Source organism: Osmia bicornis, chromosome 4, assembly GCF_907164935.1.
Source record: "Osmia bicornis bicornis chromosome 4, iOsmBic2.1, whole genome shotgun sequence".
NCBI lineage: Eukaryota > Metazoa > Arthropoda > Insecta > Hymenoptera > Megachilidae > Osmia > Osmia bicornis.
The window spans coordinates 2,186,967-2,212,873 of NC_060219.1; the positions used below are offsets into that span (position 1 = coordinate 2,186,967).

Consider the following 25,907-nt stretch of genomic DNA (forward strand, 5'->3'; position numbering starts at 1 on the left):
TTTAAGTTTTATATTTCAGAAATAATTCACACCTCATCTTAAAAACATTAATAATATTAGGAATTTATTGTAAAGTTTTATTTTACAAGAAGTAAATAGAAGAAAAATTACAATTGTACGATTATTAAACATATCAAGACTTCTTTTTATCACTCGACGTATCAGATCGTTGTCCAACACTTGGAGAATCGCTCACATTTACTTCTTCTTCTTCCACTTCTAAGTTATTCAATCTGCAATCATTAGTGTTACGATGTTGTTGCAATTCAATATAATACTTATAAAAACAACTTACTCATCTTGTTCAAGACTATATAACATTTGAAAGCCAGCATCTAAACTAGGAGGAAAGCCCATTTCGGGATCTAACAACTGAAGGGTCGGTACTTCCCGATATACGTTGCCAAATTCGTCAAGTTCTTCAAATTGTAGTTTATTTGCTGCTTCATCTAAAACCATCCTAAAAATTGAGTATACATTAACAGAAATAAAATGTATTTTTTTGAAAATACTACAGTCATTCCTGTATGATTAAATACTTAGAACTACAAGCATTAAGTTCAAGTTGCCTCTGTTTTTCCATCATTGCTTCGACTTTCTTTTTCATATTTTCTTCAAATTTTAACACATATTCTTGGTAGTAATCGTGAAGAGCGGATACATTACCAATGCCGGTTTCCAATAAAACCCTTTCTATTATATCCTACAGAAAAAGCATTTGTTTATTTTTCTGGTTAGTAGTGGCGATATCTAATAGATTTTATCTTACAGGAAAACCATGATCTTTTTGTTCATATGCAACTTTTATTAAAAGTGTCATTCGTTTTAAAAAATGATCAGCAATATCTGTAAGTGTTTCTATGGCAATATCTGACGACTTTTCAAATCCAATGTGAGCTAGAAGAATAATAACTGCATGTCTCAAAATACACCGTGCTGTTTGTGGTGTGAGGTGATGTATAGTAGAAGAATCTTTAAACATGTTTCTGAAATCATATATCTTGTTAATCAATCATAAAATTATGTGAATGTACACTCTACGTCCAAGTACTAATACCTTTTCTTTTGCATAGGTAAAAAGTGAAATGAATTTTGTGTTTCTTTTCCTTCTTGTGAAGTTTTTGTTTCAATTGTTGTCATATTTCCCAACACCACCCCTTCTTCCTAAAATATACGGAGTATAAACATTATCTGGAATGATTATTAATAATCATTTAAGATTATTACCATCATTCTTAGCTGTTGATGAAGATTTATAGTGTTTAATACATGAAGATTTCCCATAGGTAATCTACAAATAAAAAAAATCTTGTACGATATCTTGCAATTACTTTCATTATTATAAATATTTACTGTATATATTCAGGTTGCCTGTCCATTTCAAAATCACAATCAGTATTATTTGACTCTTCCATAACTTGCCTCCAGACATTTTCTATGATGTCTGGTGTTATTACTTCTTGTTTCAAAGTTTCTCTTGCTGGCAGTTCTCCCCATAATGAACCTGTTCCACTATTTTTATTAGATTTCATAGTAAGAACTGAAAAAAAAATTAAATATTACATTATTATATGATACTTTGTTATATTATAAAAACTGTTATAGCTGATTATAAAATATTATAGTTTTATACCTTCTTCAAATTTGATTCAATAATATAAACAACATTATAAATTTTCATTAAAACTATATTGGTGTAAAAGTATTTTAATGCAAGTATGCAATATTTTATCTATTTAAAATCCCGCGCACGCACACATACATGACTCACGTATAACCAAAGTTTGAAAACGTCACTGGATTTTGGTTAAAAACCTGTAAGCCAACAGTTGTACATTTTAAAAAGGAACCTCAGGTTTGTTTTATACAAATACAAATCATTTATAATTTTGTTTCATACCAAGAAATTTTACATAGACACGATTAAACTTTAATCATTTGTATATTTCGTTCGACCCACGTAAACTTAACATTACTATTTATTAGGTTAAGATCATATTATACTTGGGCGCCATGATTCCACTATATCGCATTTAATCACTGGTGCCAATCGAAATGACATTCGATACATTAGATTAGAGAATCGATTACATTTCAAATGTTGCATCGTAATTTTTAAAACATTACTTTATCTATCAGTTCGTATACGTCAGGCGTTCGAGTACTTGCGATTTTTAAATTGAAAGCTACTGAAATCCAAATATACTTAATAATCTATACCTACTCATGTAGTTTGAAATCAATATTGTAGGTAAATCGTTATTTAGAATATAGATACAATGGAAAGTGCGGCTGCTTCAATTTTAAAACGAGCGGTTGAGATGGACAACAATAAACAATATACAATGGCTTTAGTATTGTATCAAGAAGGTGTACAAATACTTCTTGATTCTATGAAAGGTATTGGTATTACAAATATTATTCTTTTCCGTAATTAAACAATTTAAATTTGTCTCTCGTTTTATATCATATTCTATTCCTTTAAATATCTTTACAACCTTATGAATTACTTTAAAAGTTAGTAATGAAACAATGCAGAGACAAAGAGTTCAGCTAAGCAGAAACATTTTGCTACCAAGGCATCAGAATATTTAGACAGAGCAGAGAAAATAAAGAAATTAATTGAAAGCGAGAAGGCAGCTGGGACTTACAGGGAATTAATCAAAATTGAAAGTGGTAATACAGGATATGGTTATGCAACTGTTTTTGGTAGATTTTTAGACGCAACAGTTACATACATTAATATTGAAGACCCATATATAAGAGCATTTCATCAGGTACTAATATGCAAATATTGATATGTCTGGAGAATTGAACTAATTGTCGTTTTATTTTTAGTGTCAGAATTTGGTGAGACTGTGCGAATTGGCTGTAAGAAAATGTCATGCGTTATCTAAAATATCATTAGTTACAACTCTAGATGCAGATGACAAAAAGAATCAAATAGCAAGATTAGAAGAATTGAAAAAAAGTTTAACATCCCATCTTATTTCTTTTGAATTTAAATTTTCGGATACTTTACATGATAGACAAATATTGTAAGAAAATATTTATACTTCTACTTAATGAAATGTATTATATCTTATCCTTACCTCAATTTGGTTTCAGATTAAGTAATGGCTGGATAATTAAAATAGGTCGTGGCCTGGATTATTTTAAAGCACCCGATGGAAAATTTGTACTAGGTGCTTGTGATCTTGAATTGAGACCATGTTTAGAAACGATCATAGATATATTTCATACAGAACATTTAAAAACTGATATTACATAATAGATTATAGGAATAAGAATAAGTAAGAACCAATTTTTTCATATGTTCGTTTATTATACATATATTAATTCAAATACATGTAGTTGGGAGGACAGTATTAAGGTTCTATTTACATTTTTATCGTACAAATACGGAGCATCTATACAGCTTCAGAGAATATAATTTTACCAATACTTCTAAAGTGTACATGCCTTTCATACTCGTCCTAATTTGAGTTCCTGAAAAACCTGTATCAATGTTCAACTAATTCGAAAACAGTGCAGCTAGCGTCATCTGACCGTGAAATACTACACTGTATCGAAGTGCTATATTACCGATAAGTAAGTTTTGGTAAATAAACGAACATTATTTAAAAAATAATTTTATATCATATTAGTTTATTGCGATACATACTATTTATAAGTAAATAATTAATATTAAAAATTATACATTGTAGAACTTCTTGTCAGTACATCTTCAACTTAAGGTACTATAATCGCTAGCCTTTGCAATATCAATTTGTTTTGCTGCTCTTCTACACGCTTTCCGCAATGATTTCGTATATTTTAGCAGTCCCGCCTCAATTTGATCTTCATCTTCCGTGAGAAGATCATCAATTCTGCACGAAGGAAGGCAATCCGCGCCTCCAACGGCAACTACTTGCCTCGCAATCTCTGGATCTACGCACAGTCTTGTGAGCGCCGCCGCGGCAGTAATTTCTAAACGTCTGTAAGCGTCTTCTAAGCCCGGAGGTCTCATTCTGAGAAAGGAAACCAACGCGATAGAGGCTCGAGCTTCCGCCAGGTGTGGCCGAGCCTCAGGGATGCGCGCCAGTTCACTGATAAGAGCTGCCACTTGTTCCATCAACCAAACGTTTTTTCCAGTCGACTTTTTCACGGTTTTCAATAATTTCTTTACAGTTCCGTGTTCCAATATTACGAAGGCGCACTTCCTGGACTTGGACAGATGATTGAACGCAGCTGCGACCAGTAACAATGTTTGCCCGCAATTAGTACTCTCGACTAGACGATTCAAGGAAGGAATTAAGTCTTTTGCAAAAGGTTCCAAGTAAGGTAGACCTAAAGCATTGACCCATGGCGCAGTTATTTGTACGACTAACGCGGTTGCTTCCATTTTTTCTTTCTCAGACATTTTCTCTGCGATTAGCAGATCCGTCAGTATCTCTGGACCTCCGTCTTTAACGAACTGATGAATCGCCGTGGCAGAAGAACACACGCTTGCCAAAGCGCGCAAAGAAGCTGTAACGAAGTCAATCGACGTCCTTCCAGCGGTGAGGAGAGACGTCAGAAGCGCCCTGATACCTGAACACCTGGTGATGCTACTTCCTGCCCGAGGTCCTGCTAAACCTAGAGCAGTCAGAGCTGCTAAGGAACCTCTAGCTACCGTGGTCTCGTCCTTTGGCGATTCTTCCAAACCTCTGACTATTTTCTCGATATAAAAATCTAAACGAGTATCCACAGCGCTGTCTACGTAATTCTTGATGCTTTCCAGCTGCGACAGTATTCCTTTCAAGCTGGTCTGTTGTATTCTACGAGGAGGCGGTGCACCCAACTCTGAAAGGACGGAAAATGCATCGTCCTCGATGGCACGTAAAAGTTCTTTCTCCGATCTACCTCTTTCTAAATTCGACACTTTGCTGAAAAGAAAAAGAAAGTGAAGTATAGTCATTAGTATTTTCTGCATTTAATTTTTCATATGTCTTTCCAGTATACTTACTCAAAAATATATTCATAATGTTTGTCGAATTGCTCTGCCCTTATCAACAGTTTATTCGCGGCTGCGGTAGCTAAAGAGGACAGAGTCTTCAGGTCATTCATTTCATCCTTTTCGCTCAATAACTCACGATGTTTCCGTCGTGGCAGAGCTTTACTTTGGAGAGTATTATTACACTCGGTTTCGGTTTCCATCGCGAGATTGCTTAGCCACGCTCTAACCGAAGACGATTGTCTGTAGGTCCTGCAATGTTGGAGGGACTTGAACGTTGACTCGGCCTCGTAAGAGTTCGTCGTTATCGAAGAGTTCCCGCTTCTCGGTTCCGCGGCATCCTCTGGTGGTTCGGCCGCGTACAGGAAATCGCCAAGACATTCGTCATCCAACGAGATGGACGTTGGGATTGCTGAAGCATCTACTTGATCCTCCTCCGTTCTGAGGATGAAAATAAATCACAGGTAATAATCAATGATTCGACAAGGTACCATTTAGTTGCGACGTACTGACTGTTTTAGAATTTCATATTTCATCTCAACAATTATAATAGCGCAAACAATCGTGTCCGTTGTTCGCGCACCGTGAAATTTATGCAACGCTGATCCATCTCGGGAATCGTTTTAACCTTCTCGTTGCCAATTAACGAGTCATTAATCTACGTTGGTTGAGACTGATTCACCAAAATGGATCGATGTCGATCCGAATGAAACGCGCGTATTATTCAATATCACGTTACGTAACTATAAACAACGTTTTCTCAACTTTCAAAATATGCGCTTACTCTTCGATATCGATAATGCTGGTCAAATTCCACTTCTACCGTGCGATTTCCAATAATCGTTTCCTAACAAATTTCAGAATACCTTTTTTATCTCTGCCAAATAAAGCGTTACTTAAATATAGCCGACGAAAGCTTTCGAAGAGTGCTGTATCAACGCAGTTATCTATGGTACCCTAATGCTTTAACGACCGCATATTTTGTGGAATTAAGGGATCGCGTAATTGTAGATTTCACAGAAATCTTTTAAAATACGCGGAACGTATCGAGGTGCCTACGAAAAGGCACTGTATCGACGCAAGAATCTACGGTACCTTAATCTTGCCATAACGAGACACGCGTCTCGGCTACTGTCGCCACGACATAGTTAAGGCCTAACCACTGTCCAATTCCAAGGCGCATAACCAGGTGCACGATACCCTTGCGGAACAATCGGCTCGACGAGGAGCGGGTACAGGAGCTATAGCTGACTAATCGGCTACCTCCGGAACTAGAATCGTTCTCTCATGGACGTTGATGACTAATCCCATTTCTTTGACTAAGCTACACTCCGTCACCTGCACACGATCCACGCGGTAGCATGAATTCTTCCTACGTTTGCTGTCGTCGCTTCGGACCACGGCCGTGGTTGAGTCAAACCTCGTCTTCGTTCTTTCATTTACGTATTCCTCGTGTGGCACGTTGCATTGAATCACGTACGACCGCGTGTAAATCTACTGGGTGTCGAAAAAAAATAATCTCTACCGTATCGTAGATCTATCGCGCTGTAGTTGTTACGTTCTTTTCTTGCGGACGACGTACAACGCGCCGCATGAAAAATCGATGGTTAACAATGAGACATATTTAATTACATTCATGGATTATTAAGTTAGTAGAACAACTTTTTAAATGCCAGTCATCAGTAATTCTCGTGACAATAACGAGTAAAGGAAAATGAAAATGGTAATAAGTTACGCGATCCTCCTTTGTGTCGTACGATTGCTTTGATCAAAGGGCCAAATCTTCCCTGCGTGTACAATGAATCGTGAATGGAAAACGAAGTTACAGTTAGTCACTTCTTTTTATCATCAGTCAAATTGAAATATCTTTTTATGTAAGTGAGAAAACACGATAGAACGTTACAAAGCGAGTATGTAAATAGATCGTCCTTTTTATCCTACTTCCTCGTACTAATACTTCAGTCTCCACGTCTATAAGATGCTCTAGTAACCAAGTTCAATTTACGTTGTAGATACTCGACTATGCATTAATCGATGTTAATTGATTATATGTCACGGAATTTTCCTACGCGTTCCATTTACGACGTTAGGAACTTAACGAGTTCCTAAAGGATACTATCGACTTTGCCATTTCCAAGCACGTTGCATACATATTAATTTAATATATACACGCCTGAATATTAATTGGAAAATTATGCAACCATCATCTTTCTTTGACAATCTTACAAAGCAAGTTACCGTGAATTATTTATCTTTCCTGGTTGAAAACCTCAAACACGTGACGTACTCTGAACAATTATCAAGTTACGTATTGTATAAATTTGTTGATTACGCTTTTCGTCATAAATCAAATGCAAGTCGAGTCGTTTTCATCGCGAGTAGTGTGTATAATGAGTATTTAATATTCTTTGCAATCAGTTGTGCTACTTCCAATGCACCTGGAGAATGATGACCCGCAAACGTGCGCGCACGGCGGTCAACCATCGTACAGGGGTAGATTACAGTTTACGAAACACCGGAGTAATAACACGGAAAGTATTTTACGTATTGCATTCCTATCGCTTGGCTCAGCACGGGGGACATTATCATGACGATTCGTGTTCTTAAAACATACATTCTTCGCACCTTATCGGCTGCTACGAGGTGCGGCTTGGTTTCAAAGATAATACGTTTAGCGCAGTCTAATAATGCTATAATTTCGTGTCATTATTCATCAGACTTATCATAACAGCATCGTTACCTTTGAATAGTAAAATCAGAATTTACATAATGTATAATTCTAATTATTCGATGGTGGATCAGATTAAAATATTTTGGCACTTGATCGTTTACCAATAGCATAAGTAAATCACTGATAAATTATTAATTAGAACCAGTCTTGTGTACTGTATCTGATCCTAATCGATTAACTTCCGCGTTATAATTTCTTATTCAACCTACAACGTTTCAATTACCTTTGCATTCTCGGCACGTTTCGTGCTGTATACGCATTAAGGACCATTGTATTCCGAGGTAAAATTCGGGAATCCTTGGGCGTCGAAGTGTACGTAGGATCCGGAAGAGTCTCGTGTTCCAGCCAAGTGGCACCGGCTCGCGAATGTGTTTCATGTTTTCGATCTCTCACTCGTTTCCGCCTTCTACGGCGTCGCGGTGTTTCGTTCTCGTATAATTCGGAGCAGTTCGATCGTTCGGAATCGGAGAAGCCAGAATCCAGGCTTCTCAGATCCTGACTCAAAGGACTGCAAGATCGATTTATCGGAACAGCTACATTTTCCTCGTCTTCTTTGTCTTCGTCCTTTATGTCCATAGTTACCCTGAAAACATATTCGTAAATTATTATTAACATTGCCAATATTTCATAAATGTATGCGCGAGTAATATCTTGGATCGTAAAACAACGATCAAGAAACGTGTTGATCGGTAAAAAATGTATCGTACGATCCTGTAATTGAAGCAATTAGAATAGCGGTGTCGGCGTGATAAGGAAGAAGCAGATAATGAGCGAACGAATGCCGTTCGTCATTTCTATCGCAATTTCACTTACGTCTGAGTCATCAGATCGTTTCCCTCGTGAATCGTTGTCGCATGATAGAGGTCCTGTGAATTTTCATTCCCGTTCGGGCAAACCCGAATCGCCGTTACGTTCGCGGTTTCGAACGTGTCGCTTTCGTTGATGCTGGACGATCGTTCTTCCGCTTCCTCTTCGGGTATATCGTGGATGGGTCCATGATTCTGCTTAGACCTGGTGAAATCGTTTCTCGCGACAAAAGGATCTACACTTTCTAGATCCTGCGTAGCCATATGATTCCAGAACACTTTGCTTTGATGTCTCTTGAACGCGCTCATTTTTTATCAGTTTTCCACGACCGACTTTTACGTTGATCGAAGTTTAATTCTTTGTACAATCGACGTCGTTAGAGCGAAGATTAGAGAGTTTTGAAAAGTTCACTTTGAAGCTCCCGTGGCAACGACGAGGATGAGCAGCGGAATAACGCGATCGCACGGTAGGGTAGTTTCACGATTCAACAGAGCGAAACGACCCTCCCACAGGTCGCGTGCCAGGAGGACCTTATGGTGTCCGTAACAACCCCCATGGAGAATCCGATCGTTTTTCACGTTTGCGCCGAAAACATTCCTTCGCACTAACGATAAAATTAAGTTATACAGGAATGCACTTTTAAACAAATGACTTCAATTTAAACGCTTGATAGGATCATCACTGAACCGTTTGATGATCGATTTCCAATAACTTTCCGAATTCAATGTTTCTACGTTGACCTGTTCTTTAATGGAGAAAATCTATAATCAATTGGAAACAAGGTAATCGATCCAAACGTATTGGTGCTTCGCGAACGACTGACTCGAATAGTGCCGCTTCCGACTTCCTCCCGTAAGTCGCGCTACTCTCCCCGCCTCGAGCTCGAAAGCCAACCCGTATAAAAATACAGCTCCTCCCCTTCTCTTTTGTCGCGTCCACGGGGTTGCATACCTTTATCCAGTACGTGTACCCCCGTGTACCACGGCATATGTGACCCTTCTGTAACCGCCAAAGCGTAACTAGGTGCATTCTACTCGGCGGGGATGCAATGGCGTGAACAGGAACTACGTTCGATTGGTTTTTAAAACCATTGGAGGATTCTTGTTAATCGTATTATTTTATATCAAGTTGTAATTCAGAAAAGTAGCAAGGCAACAAATGCAACAATACAGTAATAAAAGTATTATTAATAATACGAATGAAAAGAGCAGAAGATAAAGTTGGAGAAACAAATTGAAGTGAAGCTAAGATAATAAAATTAAAAATTAACACTTTGACGGTCCCACTTATCATATGCATTTTTACATTATACAGCGCGCACGCCACGAACGACGTCACAAAATCACGCCAATGCTATTTTTAAGGGCCAGGTGTGACTCCCGGTTCCCTATCTCGCTCGTGTGTGTACGTGTACACGCGGGGGTCAGGCGCTCCCCTGTAAAAGCTGGCCAAAGAGGCATTTCCACCACCACTGGATCCTGGGGCACGCGCCGCTCCGCACATCTGCGTAAAATACTTCCAGTGATGAGTGTCCCCTGTATACGTGTATGTGAATGATTCACTTAACCCGTGTTCTATTACGACTTTAATCTTCGATTGGATCCGTTTCGTGCAATTCGCATTTTAATCGTTCGAAGGTCAATCATTTTGCATCAGTAGATAGGAAATACATACTATTGCTATCTATTAGAGTAGTTATCTATGAAAATTTATTTAAAATATTAGTACGGATATTTCATTTAGATGCTGACATTGAGCTTTACATACCTTACATTTTTATCTATAATACACATATCGGCTATTTAAATTACACTTTAAGCGATTTAAATCACTCGAGTAAAAGTTGCACACAGCTTGGCATATTCTTCGCTCGGTCTTCTCTTTGGAAGATTATTTCTCAGAGTGATGATTTCACTCATCGGAATTTCATTGGTAATGGGTTCTGTCCAATGTAGATATTTTCGAACGCAGCAATAGTGCATTCCGCATAAAATTGTTTGATACCTGCAATCGTGTCACAGAATCGATCATTTGGAAATGCACTTTTACCGATCGCGGGGAAACAACTTCGATGACTCGCGGAAAGTGAGGTTGTATTAACGGTGTCGAACGAAAGAAAGCTCGTATACGACCGTTAATTTACATAAGCAGCACCCGTATACGAAACATATGCATATCTTGTGTGCATGTATTACTACAAAATGATCGAAGTGCGAAGATGTTTGACATTAGTGAAATGTTAAACATGTTACTGTGTACGTATCTTATACACATTATTTCTAATGCGAGAAAAATGTGAGAGATTGCACGTGCATGTAAGTACTCCTTCATTATCGATGATACAGAGTTTTTGTATTTCGTAACGACTAAATGTCCTGCGGCATTGTCTCGAAACGCTATATATGTGAGGGAACGTCTATACACATCTATACATTTTGTAAAAGCATCAAAGGGTCTGGTCGACCCTATTGTACGTGAAGATCCGTACGAAATGGGGGACAGCTGGGTGCAGGCTGTTATTTAAAGGTGTGCGCGCAAGCGCATTTCTTTTATTGGTCGGTGGGATTTAAATTTCCGAAATAAAGAAATTTAGTACTATCAATCGTTCGTTAGATCAATAAACGAAAGGATACTAGAATTATTATCAAAACGTTTTGAATGGTTCAACGCTGCTATAACTTGGTACAATTCGGTACAAGTTATACGTTCGATAATGCCGATTTAATCATTTGGGTCTACCTTTTCAATTTTATAGTTTGTCTGAAAAATCGAAGAATTTAGACAAATATTTTGATCGGTAGACAATGTTCGTTACGATTGATACAGCCAGGGCCGTCCGGGGGCTAGGCAGACTAGGCGGTCGCTTAGAGCCCCCCCAAGGTCCAGGGCCCCCATTTTGCGTCTAAGTTAATTTTATAAATTTTATTTGAGGTACTTCTTTTTGTCATATATGCGAAGGGGCCCTTTTTCGGAGCTCGCCTCGGACCCCCGAAATCTCAAGGCCGGCCCTGGATACAGCACAGTACAACAATTGTTTTAAAAAATGGGAGGCTAATTGGACAATCTTCTATTATTTTCGAAAACCGTTTCAAATTTCAACGTTGCACAAAACTAGTACTACAACAATTATTTACTTTTCCTTAATGAAATGAGGGCTAATTTCACATACATTACGTTATATTTTTTACGAACCTTAAAAGGAATTAAATTGGGAAGTCGATTGCTCGTTCAGACATGTTGCGCCATCTGCATGAAAGAAAGAAGGTTCTCGGTGTTTTCTGTTGAAACTTAATTATGAATGGTTCGTTCTCTTTTCTAGAACCTCTGATTTGTTGTAGAGATTCTACATGTTTTCGAGTAACCAATTAAAGAAAAGTCGTAACGGAAAAAAGTGAAAAAAATATATGTTTAGTATTTGAAACGGAAACGCCATCTACGCTCCAATAGATCCTTGCAATTGTGCTTTGCTGTCGAGTTGAAGAAACGTTATTCAGTCATAAATTGTGAGCTATCGTTTTTACAGTGACTCAGAATGGTAATTTATCAATTTTAGTTTCCTAGTATATATCGTAAGATGATATTATTGTAATATCATCAGAAATCAAAATAATAATGAACATTCAATACCCGGTTTCATATATGAAGGTGTGACAAATGGCGCACGTGTGTCAATCAAAAGATTTCTTTTATTATTAACGTAATAATTTTTTAAGTCAAACTTAAGCTTACTGGAAATATACTATTACAATTACAAAACTATATTTCCGTCGAATTTTTTATATCTCAGTACTTACATTGAATGTACATTTTAAGTAATAAATTATAATATTAAATATGAAGATGTAATAAATATATAATAATCTGTAATACATGCATTAAATTCTCCTGCAAATTGGTAGCATTGTTAACTAGTAGAAATTTTAACGTTTATACGTAGGTTTCCTTGAATCCTGTCAGGATCTTCAAGAATGAAGCGGAAGAAGAAAAGGCAGAAATTGCCAGGTTAAGTTTATTTGTAGGAGCAATAGCCATTGGTGATCTAGTAAAATCAACGCTTGGTCCCAAGGGTATGGATAAAGTATTGGTGGCTCATGGTCGATCTGCTGGACAAGTTCAAGTTACCAATGATGGAGCAACTATTCTTAAAAGTGTCGGTGTAGATAATCCTGCAGCCAAAATTTTAGTGGACATGTCTCGTGTACAAGATGATGAAGTTGGAGATGGTACAACATCTGTAACTGTTCTTGGTTTGTATAACAGATAAAGTTTAGATATTGTTGTTTAGTTTAATAATTAAAATGTTTAAAACAATTATTTTTAATTTTAGCTTCTGAATTATTAAGAGAAGCAGAGAAATTAATTGATCAAAAAATTCATCCACAAACTATAATTGCTGGCTGGAGGGAGGCAACTAATGTAGCTCGAAAAGCTTTGCAGAATGCTGCAACTGATAATTCTGCAGATCCTGAACGTTTTTATGAAGATTTAACTAACATTGCTCGTACAACCCTGAGCTCAAAAATTTTATCTCAACATAAAGAGCATTTCAGCGCCCTTGCAGTGAATGCTGTTTTACGTCTTAAGGGATCTGGCAATTTGTCAGCTATTCAAATAATTAAGAAACGTGGAGGAACTTTAGGTGATTCCTACCTTGATGATGGATTCTTACTGGATAAGAAACCTGGAATGCATCAACCGCAAAGAGTAACTGATGCGCGTATACTTATAGCTAACACTCCAATGGATACAGATAAAATCAAGGTAAGTATAAGATATAAATGTTTAATATATTAGTTAATAAAACTAATATAAACGTTCATTTTTAGGTTTTTGGATCAAGAGTTCGAGTTGATTCCATGGCGAAAATTGCAGAATTGGAAGCAGCGGAAAAAGAAAAAATGAAGGTGATATACTACAAATTAGTTATCATATATATATATAAAGTTTTATTCAATTATTAATAATCATTTGATAATTATCCTCGATTCAGGACAAAGTTGAGAAAATTATAAAACATGGCTCCAACGTTTTCGTTAATAGACAGTTAATTTATAATTATCCTGAACAATTGTTTGCCGATGCTAATATTATGGCTATTGAGCATGCTGACTTCGATGGTATCGAAAGACTTGCACTTGTCACCGGCGGAGAAATAGTCAGTACTTTTGATAATCCTGAAATGGTGAAACTTGGAAAATGTGATCTTATTGAACCGGTATGTTGTACACTTTAATTAAAGCCATACACTGCTGCTATTAAACATTCATTGTTTTTTCGTGTAGGTAATGGTGGGTGAAGATACTTTGCTTAAATTTTCGGGAGTTCCTTTGGGAGAAGCTTGTACAGTCATAATCAGAGGCGCTACTCAACAAATTGTTGACGAAGCAGAAAGATCTCTGCACGATGCTCTTTGCGTATTATCAGCTACCGTACGCGAATCTAGAATTGTTTATGGCGGTGGATGCAGTGAAATGATAATGGCTTTGGCTGTCATGAGAGCAGCAGCTGCTACTCCTGGAAAAGAAGCAGTTGCAATGGAATCGTTTGCTCGAGCATTGCAACAATTACCTACTGTCATTGCGGATAATGCTGGTTACGATTCGGCTCAATTAGTCAGCCAACTAAGAGCTGCACATAATTCTGGTGCAGTTACGATGGGTCTCGGTATGTTAAAATGTTACTGACATTTCTTCTTTACAGAAGTAATTAATTATTTTTGTTCTTACATTAACAGATATGGAACAAGGAAAGATTAGTTGCATGAAAAAATTAGGTGTAATTGAATCTTGGGCTGTGAAGAGACAAGTTTTACTTAGCGCAGCTGAAGCAGCAGAAATGATATTGCGCGTAGATGATATCTTACGAGCAGCACCGAGAAAGCGCGTCAGGGATCGTGGACGTTGTTAAATACACAAAGAGATCATTTACTGCTTTAATTTTTTCGCACTGCTTTTCCATTATGTGAATTATGGTCAGATTTATAAACAACTTTAGCTTCAAGTATTATCCATTTTGTTAATAATATTAATTGCAAACTTTTAATTAGTGTCGGAACGCTAATTATTTTTTATTGTTGTAATATGTACCGTCATTTTTACATTAAAAATATTTAATTCAAAAAGGAAGTAAGGGATACATAAAACAGACAGAATAACTTGTGATCATCATTTTTTATAACAAAACAACAAATATAACATCAATAAATGCTTGATACCTTGAACCTACATACTATTTCGCACTAAAATTTTGCAGTGGCAACATATTCTATACAAAATTAAAAATTGTAATGAAAAATTAATGACATTTATAGCAAGTATGGAATTATAAAATATAAAAGTAATTGTTCCTTTTCTTTAATCGTTTGATTACCTAATTTTTTAGAGAAACGTTCATATTTGTAATCGATGTATTTTAATATTTTATTATAAGCAGTTCTTCCTTAAAGTATAGTACACATATTTCTCCCATATAGTACACAAAAATACTACGTATTATTTTTTATACAGTTAAATATTGCTTTTAAATATTTTTGTGTACAATATACTAAATAACACAACTTCAAACTTCATAAATATTAAAGTATAAACAGCCACTATACATTTGTCTGTATCAACCAATTTCTGGTAGATACAAAATAATAGAATGTTGTGTCCGTAAGATTAAAATTATAGGTTCCATTTAACGAGTTATATTGATAAGCCAAATGCAATCTCTACACTTCAATTCAACAAAAAATTTGTTGCTTTAGTATGCAAACCGTAATTTTTGATCGTAACCCAGTTTATCAAGATTAGGATTACAAGCAAAATTGATCATCGGAGGTGGGCCGCACATCAGTACAATTGTATCAGGCGATGGAGGGAACATGTGTTCTTTTATCATTTCTGCATTTAAATGACCTGTACTGTACGGCCAGTTTTCGCTACTGGTATCTAAGGTATACCAAAGTTTCAATTTGTCAGGGTGATCTTTTGCAATCTGATCTAATTCATTTCTAAGTAATATGTCTTTTTCTGTTTGATTAGCAAAAAGCAAAGAAGCCTGAGTTTCATCTGTAGGATCCTTTACTATTGCCCGAATTAACTGCAACATAGGTGTGATCCCTGTTCCACCAGCTAACATCACAACCTACATTAAAACAAAAACAATATATTTATAGTTTAGAAACTTTAGATGTACATGTAAGTACAAATATAAATTTAGCGTGAATACCTTTTTAACATTATATTCTACAGGTGGATCTTTTCTCAAAATTTTTATGGAAAACTTTCCATGCCCTTTGTAGATTAGCCTACCAGAAGGTCCCCTAAAATCAATTGTCTCTCCAATCTTTAAATTGTCTAAATATTGAGATAATTTTCCTCCTTCAGGAAATTTTGGATGAACATTTTTGAAATATACCTGAAAATATGTTTTTCGTGTAAAGTTTGTTTATTAAGGTATACTTAATGTACTCACCTTAATAACAAGATCTACATAACCATGATCATCATCACTTGAAACAGGTGTATAAGAACGTATGACTGCATCTTCTCCAATCTTTGCTGTTAAATGTACATGTTGACCAATTGGTAATCCTAGTACATGTTCCGGTGTTGGTAAACCAAATCTAAACTTTCTTGTATCATGGCTTATTATTTCCTTTTCAATTAAAGGTAAACTATATTTAACAACTGGGTCAACCAATAAAACTGGAGACTTCTTTTTCTTTTCACCGCTCCAAGATTTATAAAATTTGAATGCTAATCCTATTACAACTACAGTTCCCACAGCAGCCAATACTGGTAGAGCCTAAAAAAGATACGCAAAGATTAAGAATTAAAAATAAAAAGGATGATTTCTTGACTGCTGACTTATGATATGAGATAATAACCAGAAACTGATAAGAATAGTGAGTGATTTTTCAAATCATATAAATATAAGTAAGAACTGTACATGATATGATATGAAAATCTTATATCATGAATATTACATTTATTTCTAATAACTAGTACAGCATGTCAGTTTGATAAGATTTTTCAAAAATAGAAGCAAAAATAACAGTTGAAAATCTTTATTAACAAAATTTATGAATTTTACAATTAGATGAAACAATTATATGAAATATACATGTCATCTTACAAATATTACCCATATGCCTTTTATACTTAAACTACTATCTTAAAACATAGTTACACTAATGTATAATGAAAAAATGATATGTTAATACATGAAATTGATTTCTCGGGGAGGTTATTCACAAACAATACGAAAATCAAAGTAAGATGATTGATTTTTTCAATGTTAATAATTAATTCAAAAAACAAACCATCGTTAGTTTTAAATCTGCTTTTTTTATTTTAACTTACCAACGATCGTAAGTTTGGCATTGTAAATCAACTTGCACGTGGTTAGACCTCTGAGAAAGAATGCTGAGAACGAGGCTAAGGTCGTAACCACACGAGGAAATGGTGGAATAAATAAAAAAAAAAAAATTCCACAAGACGGATGAGTAATAGTCTTAAAAGTACACACTGATTAAAAAACTTAGTAAGAACGTCTTCAGTTTATACCGGCTTCAAAGAAATTTTTACGCGCACACCTTGAGAAATCGCCGGCTTCTACATGGGGTCAGATACAGGGCGCTACCCTTTAAAATAGATCTTACTTCCCTCGATCTAAGAACAGTACTACTATTTCAATGTATGTATTTTTAGCTATATTACCGGAGGTATTACAAATGTGGGGTATTATATGTAATTATTATACATACATTGCATAGATAATACATTAAAAGGGGTGTCTTGTATCCCACTATTAACTAAAAAAACTATACAATATCAGCAAATATATGTATGCAAAGTACATTGTGCTAATTACATTTAATTATACTGTAGAATGTTTCAAACAATTATAGAAACATTATTAGTAACAGGAATATTTTAATCAATTAATTGACAGTTTTGTTGTCAATTTATAAGTATCCAATAATTAACGAATCGCATTGTTAAAACATTGAATACATTTTCGTTACATTTAAACAATAAATGGTCTATTTCCGGCGTTCAAGCAATTATACGCTCAATGAAGTACACGATATATTTACATATTTATGAGATCAATCATCAAAAGGAAATGATCCGCGTCTAATGAATACATTTGGTTTAATTATAGTCATTTTCATCCTTTCTTCGCGAGTTGGATAGTAAAGTAATTTTATCATTTATCTACTGAGATTTTCATTTCTTTGTGAGATGAAATAAATAAAATATACGTACGTGAGAATTATTCGATGAGGTGTTATTCATTTGTTCATTCATTATAGTTATTGTAATACCCAGACCACTATATTTGTAAACATCAAAAACATAACACTCGATAACCACCTGTTATACTATTTAAATCCCAAAGGCGTAAATTTAATTGTGAACGATTAATCAATAAAAAATCCATATAAATTACATAACAGAAAAATCGTTATGCACACGTTCCAGAATCTGTCGCTGGACTGAATGATTGTCCAACTCTGGACTGATATTTTTCTACTGGGTGATGTAATGATGATATTGTAATGATACTGACTACAAATATATTTGCCATAGTATTTTGTACAAAATTTGTATTCAGTGTATGTAAATGAAAACAAAGTATTTTTAAGAGATATACGAAAAGCAGTTACGTATACTAATTTACATTAGTTTATGATCATTTTAATAAAAGCAATGTTATTACAAGGATAACAGGACAAATCATGCACGTGTAGTACTTTGATAAACATTTTATTAAGAAAATAAAAAATAAGAAAATTGTTTTGTAGCGGCATTTTATATAATCATAAAAAATTTATATCTTTGATTAATTTGATATAAAATAAAATAAATATATAACCCGACAGAAAATAGGTTTTCTCTGTACACCTTATATAAAAGATATGCGTACATGATAATAGTATAAAGGTTGTAAAATGCATTTTCATACAAGTTACATCACAAATCTTTGATAACTATTTGTAACAATTATGTACGGTATTACAAATTAATAAACACATTTGAACAATGTTTTACAGATCCTATGAAACTAATCAATCACAATTAATATGATTTTCATTTATGTTTGATTGTATCATTGCTATCAGATAATGCATTTTATGCTTATGGGTAATTATAATAGTTGTAATATATACATAGTTATATAACATTAATGTAAGTAAATATATACTTCACTAGAAATAGTGAATTAAATTGGTCCTCGACCAAGGCCCAGAAGAGAGATACAATCATAAATGTTATTCCCCTTCGATGAGTTTATTTAGTAAGCAAAGAAAATAAATAAAGTAAATTAAATAAACTCCGGAAAGAAATTAGAGGATGATTATTATACTGGTTGGGCCCTCTACGTACGTCGTACGGGCCTGATTTCATCTTGGGGTGTCAGGGACCCCGACGCATCGGTGGCGCTCTCTGCATACAGACCTGATATCGTCAGGGGTGTCAGGAACCCCGGTGACTCTGCGCACCGGCCTGTCATCTTGGGGTGTTAGGGACCCCTGATGTATAAAGCGTATCTCTAACCCTAGTAGTTCTCATGTTGAAAAATGACACGGACGAACGTCTTTGCACTTTATATATACATACATATGCCGCAGTTCACCAAAGTCCATAACTGCGAAAAGACCAGTTTTCGTTCTTCGCGCATCTCCAGTACGCATCTTCGCCCTGATTGGCGATACTCCCAAAGGAAGTAGAAAGCGATTAGCAGAGAGCTCGCTGCGTTCCCCCACCATCTTCCAACCTGCGCGTCGCAATTATGGACTCTGGTGAACTACGGTATATATATATATATATATATATATATATATATATGTATATATACATACATTTATTTAGATATGGTAGCGACATCTCAGGAATTCTTACATTTTATAGGTTAATTGATAGCATAGGTTAGGTATATTGAACATTGATGTAAACAAATTGGCGAAATAGCAATATGATCGTATAGTTTTTTGTGATCACGTTTTATCTCGTGATTTTTGACGCATTTAATGTTATATCTCAATGGCAGTTTTACATCGTGCATTATTTACTTGGTTTAATCTTTTAATTTTCTTGATTTTACTTGTTATAAGACTTGATCAGAGAATACAATGGAATTGGTTTATAGTTTTCATTCCGATGTGGTTGTACGATCAGATACTTTTGATTTACATTGTTTTTAATATGGTATCTCATTTCAAAAATGGACTTGTTGTTAATTTACGTCGGGAAGTAAGTTGAACCAGAATATTTATTATGTTTTATGGAAACTGAAGATGCTCTCTTTTTAGGCATGGTACATGACAGCTGTATTTATGAAATTAACTGCTCAAATTTTAATATGTTTAAAATTGGAAGCTTCTCATTGGTTTTTACCAGCAAAAATTGTTCTGGCACCATTCTGGGTTCTTCTTCCAGCATTGGCAGTTGATGTTTTTGTACATCTGATACAACATGACCAGTATTGACAATGGCAAGTCACATTTAATTACACATATGCAACACTTATTGAACTTTATATGAAAATTAATTACATAAAAACAATTTTATTTAAAATAGTTAAGATAGACTACTATACATTTCATATATTTAAAAGTTTTTCTAATTGATTTCATCATATTGCTCATGTACCTTTAAAATTTTCATTCATAATTTAAAAGTATATCTGAATGTGGTACAGTTGTCTGTTACATAATAATTGATGAATACAACATGTATAAATACTACCTTGACAGTAGGTTTTATCTTACATATCAATGCTTTTCAAGTAATTAAGATGAAGAAACGTATACTACACTTTCAGACATGGCAGTCACAAGATGCCAGTCTAGCTCACTATAAATACTTTATTGCACAAGGATGAATAGGACAAAGATATAAATAAGTAACTCTACTGTAGCTTGATTATTAAAGCTTTTCTGATTAGTCTATTAGACTGTTATCATCTAGAAACAGTGATTTTGATAATTATTACTTAGTACAAATTTATTACTTAGTATTCAAGTGGAAAATAAGAAATAGTGAAAGACTATACAGAGTCTACATAGAATTATCTTTGTAGTTATGCAATATGATACACTGACAAGTGCCTTCTGCTTGTACTGTCTATAGAATAATTGTTCTTGCACCCATCTGTCACGTTTACAACCAACTGTACACTATTGAAATTCTTCTTAAAGGTGATCAATATAATTAGAATGTAATTGTTGTATTATCAAACAAGATGCTAACAAAACAAAATATATTGTTCAGTTAGTAGTGAAACAACTTCTGTGCCACAGTTGCCTAGTGCTTTTACATTTTCTGCAATTGAACACTTTATTGATACAAGTGTAAAAGTGATAAATTATTAAAGTGAGTGCAATTAAAATAACTTGAAACAATAACAATTTGAAAGTAACATATTTAGATATTTCACTGTATTTGAGAAAGAGGATATAAATAATGCAACAGGTAGAACCATGAAAGATTTTTTTAATGTATTAAACATGTATATGTATAAGCTTACAAATTAACAAAAAGCTTTTAAAAATAAAGTTAAAAATGATAAAAATTAGATAAACATTATAAATACTTCTGATTTTATTTTATAGATGAGCATAAAATGTTTTCTACTTTTGTATTCATTACTGTTCTTATTGAAAAATGGAGTTCATGGAGTAGTTACAGTAACGGAAGTTCCGGCTGGTCATTTAGCTGAACTTCCATGTTTAAGTAGTGATGATTATCATCGTTTTATGTTTTGGCAACTTACCGATGACAATCGTATTATCGGGCCTGGAAACCCTATGGATGAAAATAAATACGATTATGAAGTGTTAACAGGAAAACTTATGATAAGGGTAATACTTCTAACATATAATTTCCTTGTATCCTTTTGATAATATTATATTAATAAATTGTTTGTTATCGACAGGGTGTGTCAACTGCTGAATCTGGTTTTTATAAGTGTGTTTCAAAAGGTGTATCAGATCAATCTGCCATTAATATTCACGTTGTTGAATTAATTGTGAAAAAAGATTGGGAAGATGTTTGGGAAAACGATTTTGAGGTATATTAAAATATTTTAGTTTAATAAACACACATTGACATTAAAATATACGTTCGTTATTTGTTTTAAACATGCCTTCTTTTGTGCAGACAAATTTGTTACGAGGAATGGCTGCTGTTATGGTAGTAGTTGTTGGCATAGCTGTTGTTCTTTTTATTATTACAACAAAAAGAAGACGAAATCGTAAATTTTTTGGTAATCGTTTATAAAAATTTTATATAATTGGAAAGTGAACAGAATGATCACATTATTATGTTTTATTAATATTAAATTATTATTATTATAGATTTGGAAGAATCCAGAGAAAATTCTCCTGCAAAATATACACCAAATGTTATGGCTCGTCCACCGCCTTCACCAATACCTGAAGATGGTGGTATCGATAACGAAGCCCTTGATATTGACTTTCCAAAAGTATTCAACCAGATGCAGAAGTAACAAATAGTTTTTTGAGTTGTGAAAAGTAATTTTTTATAATAGATTATAGAATATCGCATCTAATTCGCGCAATCATATTCGTGCATAATCAATACAGATTTTCAATTGTGACATAAAGACATAGCATACATGATCATTTCTTAAATAAGAAATTTTAACTATTGGTTTTTAAACAAAAATTCATTATTGTACTTATATTTATACTTGAATAAATATTTATTAAATTTCAGATTTAATAAGAATGTAATCATTACCTCGTTACTTTTATGGTTTTATTGAGAGCTAGTTGTAGGTTTTTCATGCGTGGTATCCAACATACTATCGTTAACTCCATCTTCTTCGTCTACTTCGTCTTCCTCATCTTCAGGTTCAACTTCAGTTTCTAATAATCTTATTTTTCTATTGCTTTCATTTAAAATAGCGGCAACTTTTCGCGCACCACTCACTGCTATTCGCCTAGCAGAAATACCTTGAAAAGGTCGAGGCCAGTTGTTACCTATAAGGTCAGCCAGACTAACTGCATTTTTATCTTGATTTTCAAAAATTTCAGGGTACTTTAATGGTACTTGTATCAGAAATGATGCGTGATTATGTTTGTTTAGTAACAATAAACTTAGATATTCCTGGGAATAAAACTGTAAATCAATTACAGTCCCATCTATACAAGCTTTAGAGTAGGATTCTGATAAAATAAAATTTGTTATTAATATTAGTTTGAAGAATTACATTGTTACATGTATTCATAGTAAATCAACAAACCTGATCTATGATCTACATCAATTGTACCCAATTTAAAGTTGAGGGAGATAGGCTCTGTATGTGAACATTCAATTCTAAATAATCGTAATACTTTATGATCCATATCACATGTAGCTACAAGTAAACCATCATTATTTGTTGCAATTTGGGATGATGTAAACGATACGGACGGAGTCAAAGCAATAGTGGTGACAGTGAAATGTTCAACTAAGCCTTGGTAAGCCTCACGGAAAACATTATGTATCGCGGAAATTAATTTTGCATGGGATTGTAACAAGGAGAAATTAAGATCCTGTTTTATGATAAGCGGATGATCACGAAGACAATGATTTTCACTGAGCATTGCTGTCCATTCGCTTCCTTCGGGTGTCAAACAAGTTTGTAAATTTTCACGTCGTAAATATTGGCCTAATTTTTCTAAATTCACTCCTTTCCTCCCTCCAACACCTGGTTCAGTTTTATCAAAACCACGTAGAAATTCCGCAATAAATGTTAGCTCTTGTTGACTAACGCGACTTACTTCCGGCGGTATTCTTTCGTCCGTTAATCTTAGTATTACGACATACAACCACCTTGAAAAATAAACTTAAATAATACAAATATTTTTAATAGACATTTTAATTTGAAAATCATACCGGAAAAACGCTTTATAGTCGCGCATACTATGATCTATTACTTGTTGAATTTCGGATGATTTTGCTAGGAAAGCTTCTGATGCATGAAGAGCATTAGTTATAATACTTTCATTGGCAAATCCTAGTAATTCATATGGACCACCTAATCTCACCATTCCTCTCATTTCAGCCAGCTGATACACTAAAGCCATTCCAACATTTGTTAAATTTTTTAAGACTAATTTCTGTAAAATGATAGTAGATCAATATGACATATATTAATAGAAGCCTCAACTAGTACATTATTACCTGTATATTACTGTAGCACATTTCAATACTGTGTCCCAATTTTTTTAATCCTTTTTCGGTCAAATCTCGTAACAAAAAGCTTTCTAAGTTTGGGGTTGGTATACCGATCATTAATAATTCTAAAAAATCTGCAGCAACCCCGCCAGGTGGATTTGTTTCTGCATATCGTGCGAGCTTTTCATCCATTTCAAGAAGAATTGTTTCCCATGCTTCTGAGATTGCCATTAATGTACGTGAAAGATAATCCATCAAATATTCTATGTTTGCTTGAGCTTGTGCTACCTCAGATTTAAATAATAAATTGGTAGAAATTTAATATTTCTTTTAATTAAAATTATAAAGTGTACTATGCAAAGAACCTTAAAAAATGCTGTGCTTTGCTCTAACAATGGACACCATAATCTACATGCTTTGATGCCACCATTGTCTTTCCATGTGACCCACATTGGTTTACCAAATCCACCACTAATTTCTAATATTCTATCTTGACCAACTGAAATTGTACCACAATAGAACATTCCAAATACGTACATTGCAACGCTTCCATTGTCTAATCCAAGCTGGAAACATCTGAATATTTTTAATATGTACAAAGTTAACGTGAAAAATCATTAATGCATTTATCAACCTACAAAAAGTACATCTAAAGTTTGAGACAAGAATTCCTTGCGTTCTGGTTCTTGTCCAAAACTTCTATTCAAACTAGGTAAAGGTGGAAGATATTCTCCTGTTGGCAGTATGTTTGGTTTATTTCCATTTAACACAGTATCGTTTTCCAAATTTGTTAACGGTAGCCATGTCATACATGTGATTTCATTGTGCAATGCAAGCTTTGTTCTCTGAATAATGTTTTTATTTTCAATATCCACTAAACAGATTACTTTGGAAGTTTCATAACACACGGCAAGAAATTTTCCATCTGGTCTCCATGCTAAGTTAACTACGCTATCTGCTTCTTCTTGAGGGCTTAATAGCCAAACCCTTTGCCATGTTAATCTATGCAATGTAACTTCTCCTGTAACAATCATATTTGTAAAATAATCTATTGTTTACCGGTTTAAAAACCTAACCTTTTATGTTAGCAATTGCTAAGAGATCCATTTTTGGTGACCATTGCATTCTTGTTACTTCAGCTGGAAGCTGTCGTTCTTCTAATTGCCTCACACTACCTGCCATCTCTATAATTCTAATTAAAATTTATGTCACAATAGTATTCCATACCACATAATCAAATATTGCAATTATAAAACACTGTAGTGACTACAGATACAAAACGTCAGGACTTTAGGGAGTCTCAGATACTTTCAGATGGAGTTAGGTCTGCATGCAGATACCACAGTCGGTATAATAATCATGTGATAATAAACAACTAAGCATAATTAATTGGCGATAAAAATGAATTTTTCTGTCGTTCAGGGCCTTATCTGGCGGTGCATTTATAAATTAGTAGCTTCGCGCAGAAACACGTCAGTCTGTCTTCGGACGTCAAAAAGGTAGGAGGGTGTATTCGAGCATACTCAAGCTTACATCTCCCACATTCCAGGATCCCTTACGTCTTTTCTTACATCCTTGCATCCTTTACATCCCTCCATCTCTTATATCTCTGCATTCTTTATATCCCTGCTTTCTTTATATCCCCGAATCCCATACAACCTTGCTATTCTTATATTCCCCCGTTCCTTACATACTTGCGCCCTTTATGTCCCTGCATATCTTACATCCTTGCATCTTTTAAATTCCTGCACCAGAGAGTGAAAGATACTGTCAAATTTAGTTCCAAATTTCACCACAAGGGGGCGCTTATTCGACATCGAAAATTTAGTTCAAATTTTTGCCGCCAGAGGGCCAAAATTCCAGCAAGCTTTAGTTCCCTTTTCTGACACCAGATGGCGCTGATTCGACATCGAAAATTTAGTTCACATTTTTGCCGCCAGAGGGCCAAAATTCCAGCAAGCTTTAGTTCCCTTTTCTGACACCAGATGGCGCTGATTCGACATCGAAAATTTAGTTCGCATTTTTGCCGCCAGAGGGCCAGAATTTCAGCAAGCTTTAGTTCCTTTTTTTGCCCCTAGAGGGGGCTGATCCGACATCCGAATCATCGAGCGATTAAAGCGGTACGGAGATGTGAGGAATGTAGAGATATAAGGGTTGCAGGGATGTAAAGGATGCCGGGATGTAAGGGATGCAGGGGTGTAAAAAATGCAGGGAT

General features: G+C 34.8%; 7 protein-coding genes across 14 annotated transcripts; 3 read left to right on the forward strand and 4 right to left on the reverse strand.

Annotated features, from left to right (window-relative positions):
* Positions 1-38: 38 nt before the first annotated feature.
* Positions 39-1,725, reverse strand: LOC114878996 (STAGA complex 65 subunit gamma-like). 2 transcript variants are annotated; one of them, XM_029193651.2, is made up of 8 exons: positions 1,634-1,725; positions 1,354-1,540; positions 1,228-1,291; positions 1,058-1,164; positions 770-986; positions 570-703; positions 296-460; positions 39-233 (listed from the first exon to the last, which is right to left on the reverse strand). In XM_029193651.2, exons 2-8 carry the CDS (start codon positions 1,530-1,532, stop codon positions 134-136), a joined length of 966 nt encoding a protein of 321 aa, XP_029049484.2. In that variant the 5' UTR covers positions 1,533-1,540; positions 1,634-1,725; the 3' UTR covers positions 39-133. The 2 variants fall into 2 exon arrangements, with proteins under 2 accessions (XP_029049484.2, XP_029049313.2); XM_029193480.2 differs by having other exon boundaries at positions 540-703.
* Positions 1,726-1,767: 42 nt separating this feature from the next.
* On the forward strand, positions 1,768-3,444 carry LOC114879289 (MIT domain-containing protein 1-like). Of its 2 annotated transcripts, none has more exons than XM_029194210.2 (5): positions 1,768-1,855; positions 2,268-2,400; positions 2,539-2,777; positions 2,839-3,038; positions 3,109-3,444. In XM_029194210.2, the coding sequence occupies exons 2-5, from the start codon at positions 2,280-2,282 to the stop codon at positions 3,269-3,271; spliced, it is 723 nt and encodes a 240-aa protein (XP_029050043.2). In that variant the 5' UTR covers positions 1,768-1,855; positions 2,268-2,279; the 3' UTR covers positions 3,272-3,444. The 2 variants fall into 2 exon arrangements, with proteins under 2 accessions (XP_029050043.2, XP_029049961.2); XM_029194128.2 differs by having other exon boundaries at positions 1,778-1,855; positions 2,252-2,400.
* Positions 3,445-3,628: 184 nt separating this feature from the next.
* Positions 3,629-11,271, reverse strand: LOC114878472 (protein inscuteable homolog). The gene is made up of 4 exons (XM_029192366.2): positions 8,520-11,271; positions 7,930-8,289; positions 4,988-5,416; positions 3,629-4,907 (listed from the first exon to the last, which is right to left on the reverse strand). Exons 1-4 carry the CDS (start codon positions 8,819-8,821, stop codon positions 3,728-3,730), a joined length of 2,271 nt encoding a protein of 756 aa, XP_029048199.2. The 5' UTR covers positions 8,822-11,271; the 3' UTR covers positions 3,629-3,727.
* A 527-nt stretch (positions 11,272-11,798) lies between these two features.
* Positions 11,799-14,737, forward strand: LOC114879961 (T-complex protein 1 subunit beta). Its single transcript, XM_029195480.2, has 7 exons — positions 11,799-12,048; positions 12,451-12,760; positions 12,841-13,274; positions 13,340-13,417; positions 13,504-13,728; positions 13,796-14,177; positions 14,248-14,737. Exons 1-7 carry the CDS (start codon positions 12,046-12,048, stop codon positions 14,418-14,420), a joined length of 1,605 nt encoding a protein of 534 aa, XP_029051313.1. The 5' UTR covers positions 11,799-12,045; the 3' UTR covers positions 14,421-14,737.
* Positions 14,665-18,036, reverse strand: LOC114880325 (NADH-cytochrome b5 reductase 3). 2 transcript variants are annotated; one of them, XM_029196258.2, is made up of 4 exons: positions 17,771-18,036; positions 15,972-16,304; positions 15,726-15,914; positions 14,665-15,641 (listed from the first exon to the last, which is right to left on the reverse strand). In XM_029196258.2, exons 1-4 carry the CDS (start codon positions 17,810-17,812, stop codon positions 15,258-15,260), a joined length of 948 nt encoding a protein of 315 aa, XP_029052091.2. In that variant the 5' UTR covers positions 17,813-18,036; the 3' UTR covers positions 14,665-15,257. The 2 variants fall into 2 exon arrangements, with proteins under 2 accessions (XP_029052091.2, XP_029052175.2); XM_029196342.2 differs by lacking the exon at positions 17,771-18,036 and adding an exon at positions 16,862-17,170.
* A 1,880-nt stretch (positions 18,037-19,916) lies between these two features.
* LOC114879403 lies at positions 19,917-22,269 on the forward strand. Of its 4 annotated transcripts, XM_029194333.2 has the most exons (6): positions 20,344-20,706; positions 20,780-20,980; positions 21,121-21,369; positions 21,444-21,578; positions 21,668-21,773; positions 21,865-22,269. In XM_029194333.2, exons 2-6 carry the CDS (start codon positions 20,972-20,974, stop codon positions 22,014-22,016), a joined length of 651 nt encoding a protein of 216 aa, XP_029050166.1. In that variant the 5' UTR covers positions 20,344-20,706; positions 20,780-20,971; the 3' UTR covers positions 22,017-22,269. The 4 variants fall into 4 exon arrangements, with proteins under 4 accessions (XP_029050250.1, XP_029050332.1, XP_029050412.1 ...); XM_029194417.2 differs by lacking the exons at positions 20,344-20,706; positions 20,780-20,980 and adding an exon at positions 19,917-20,000; XM_029194499.2 differs by having other exon boundaries at positions 20,340-20,881.
* A 7-nt stretch (positions 22,270-22,276) lies between these two features.
* LOC114879760 (anaphase-promoting complex subunit 4) lies at positions 22,277-25,888 on the reverse strand. 2 transcript variants are annotated; one of them, XM_029195127.2, is made up of 8 exons: positions 25,387-25,888; positions 24,769-24,884; positions 24,331-24,713; positions 24,058-24,258; positions 23,699-23,980; positions 23,411-23,634; positions 22,776-23,347; positions 22,277-22,698 (listed from the first exon to the last, which is right to left on the reverse strand). In XM_029195127.2, the coding sequence occupies exons 1-8, from the start codon at positions 25,407-25,409 to the stop codon at positions 22,289-22,291; spliced, it is 2,211 nt and encodes a 736-aa protein (XP_029050960.1). In that variant the 5' UTR covers positions 25,410-25,888; the 3' UTR covers positions 22,277-22,288. The 2 variants fall into 2 exon arrangements, with proteins under 2 accessions (XP_029050960.1, XP_029050876.2); XM_029195043.2 differs by having other exon boundaries at positions 25,226-25,888.
* Between the last annotated feature and the right edge of the window lie 19 nt (positions 25,889-25,907).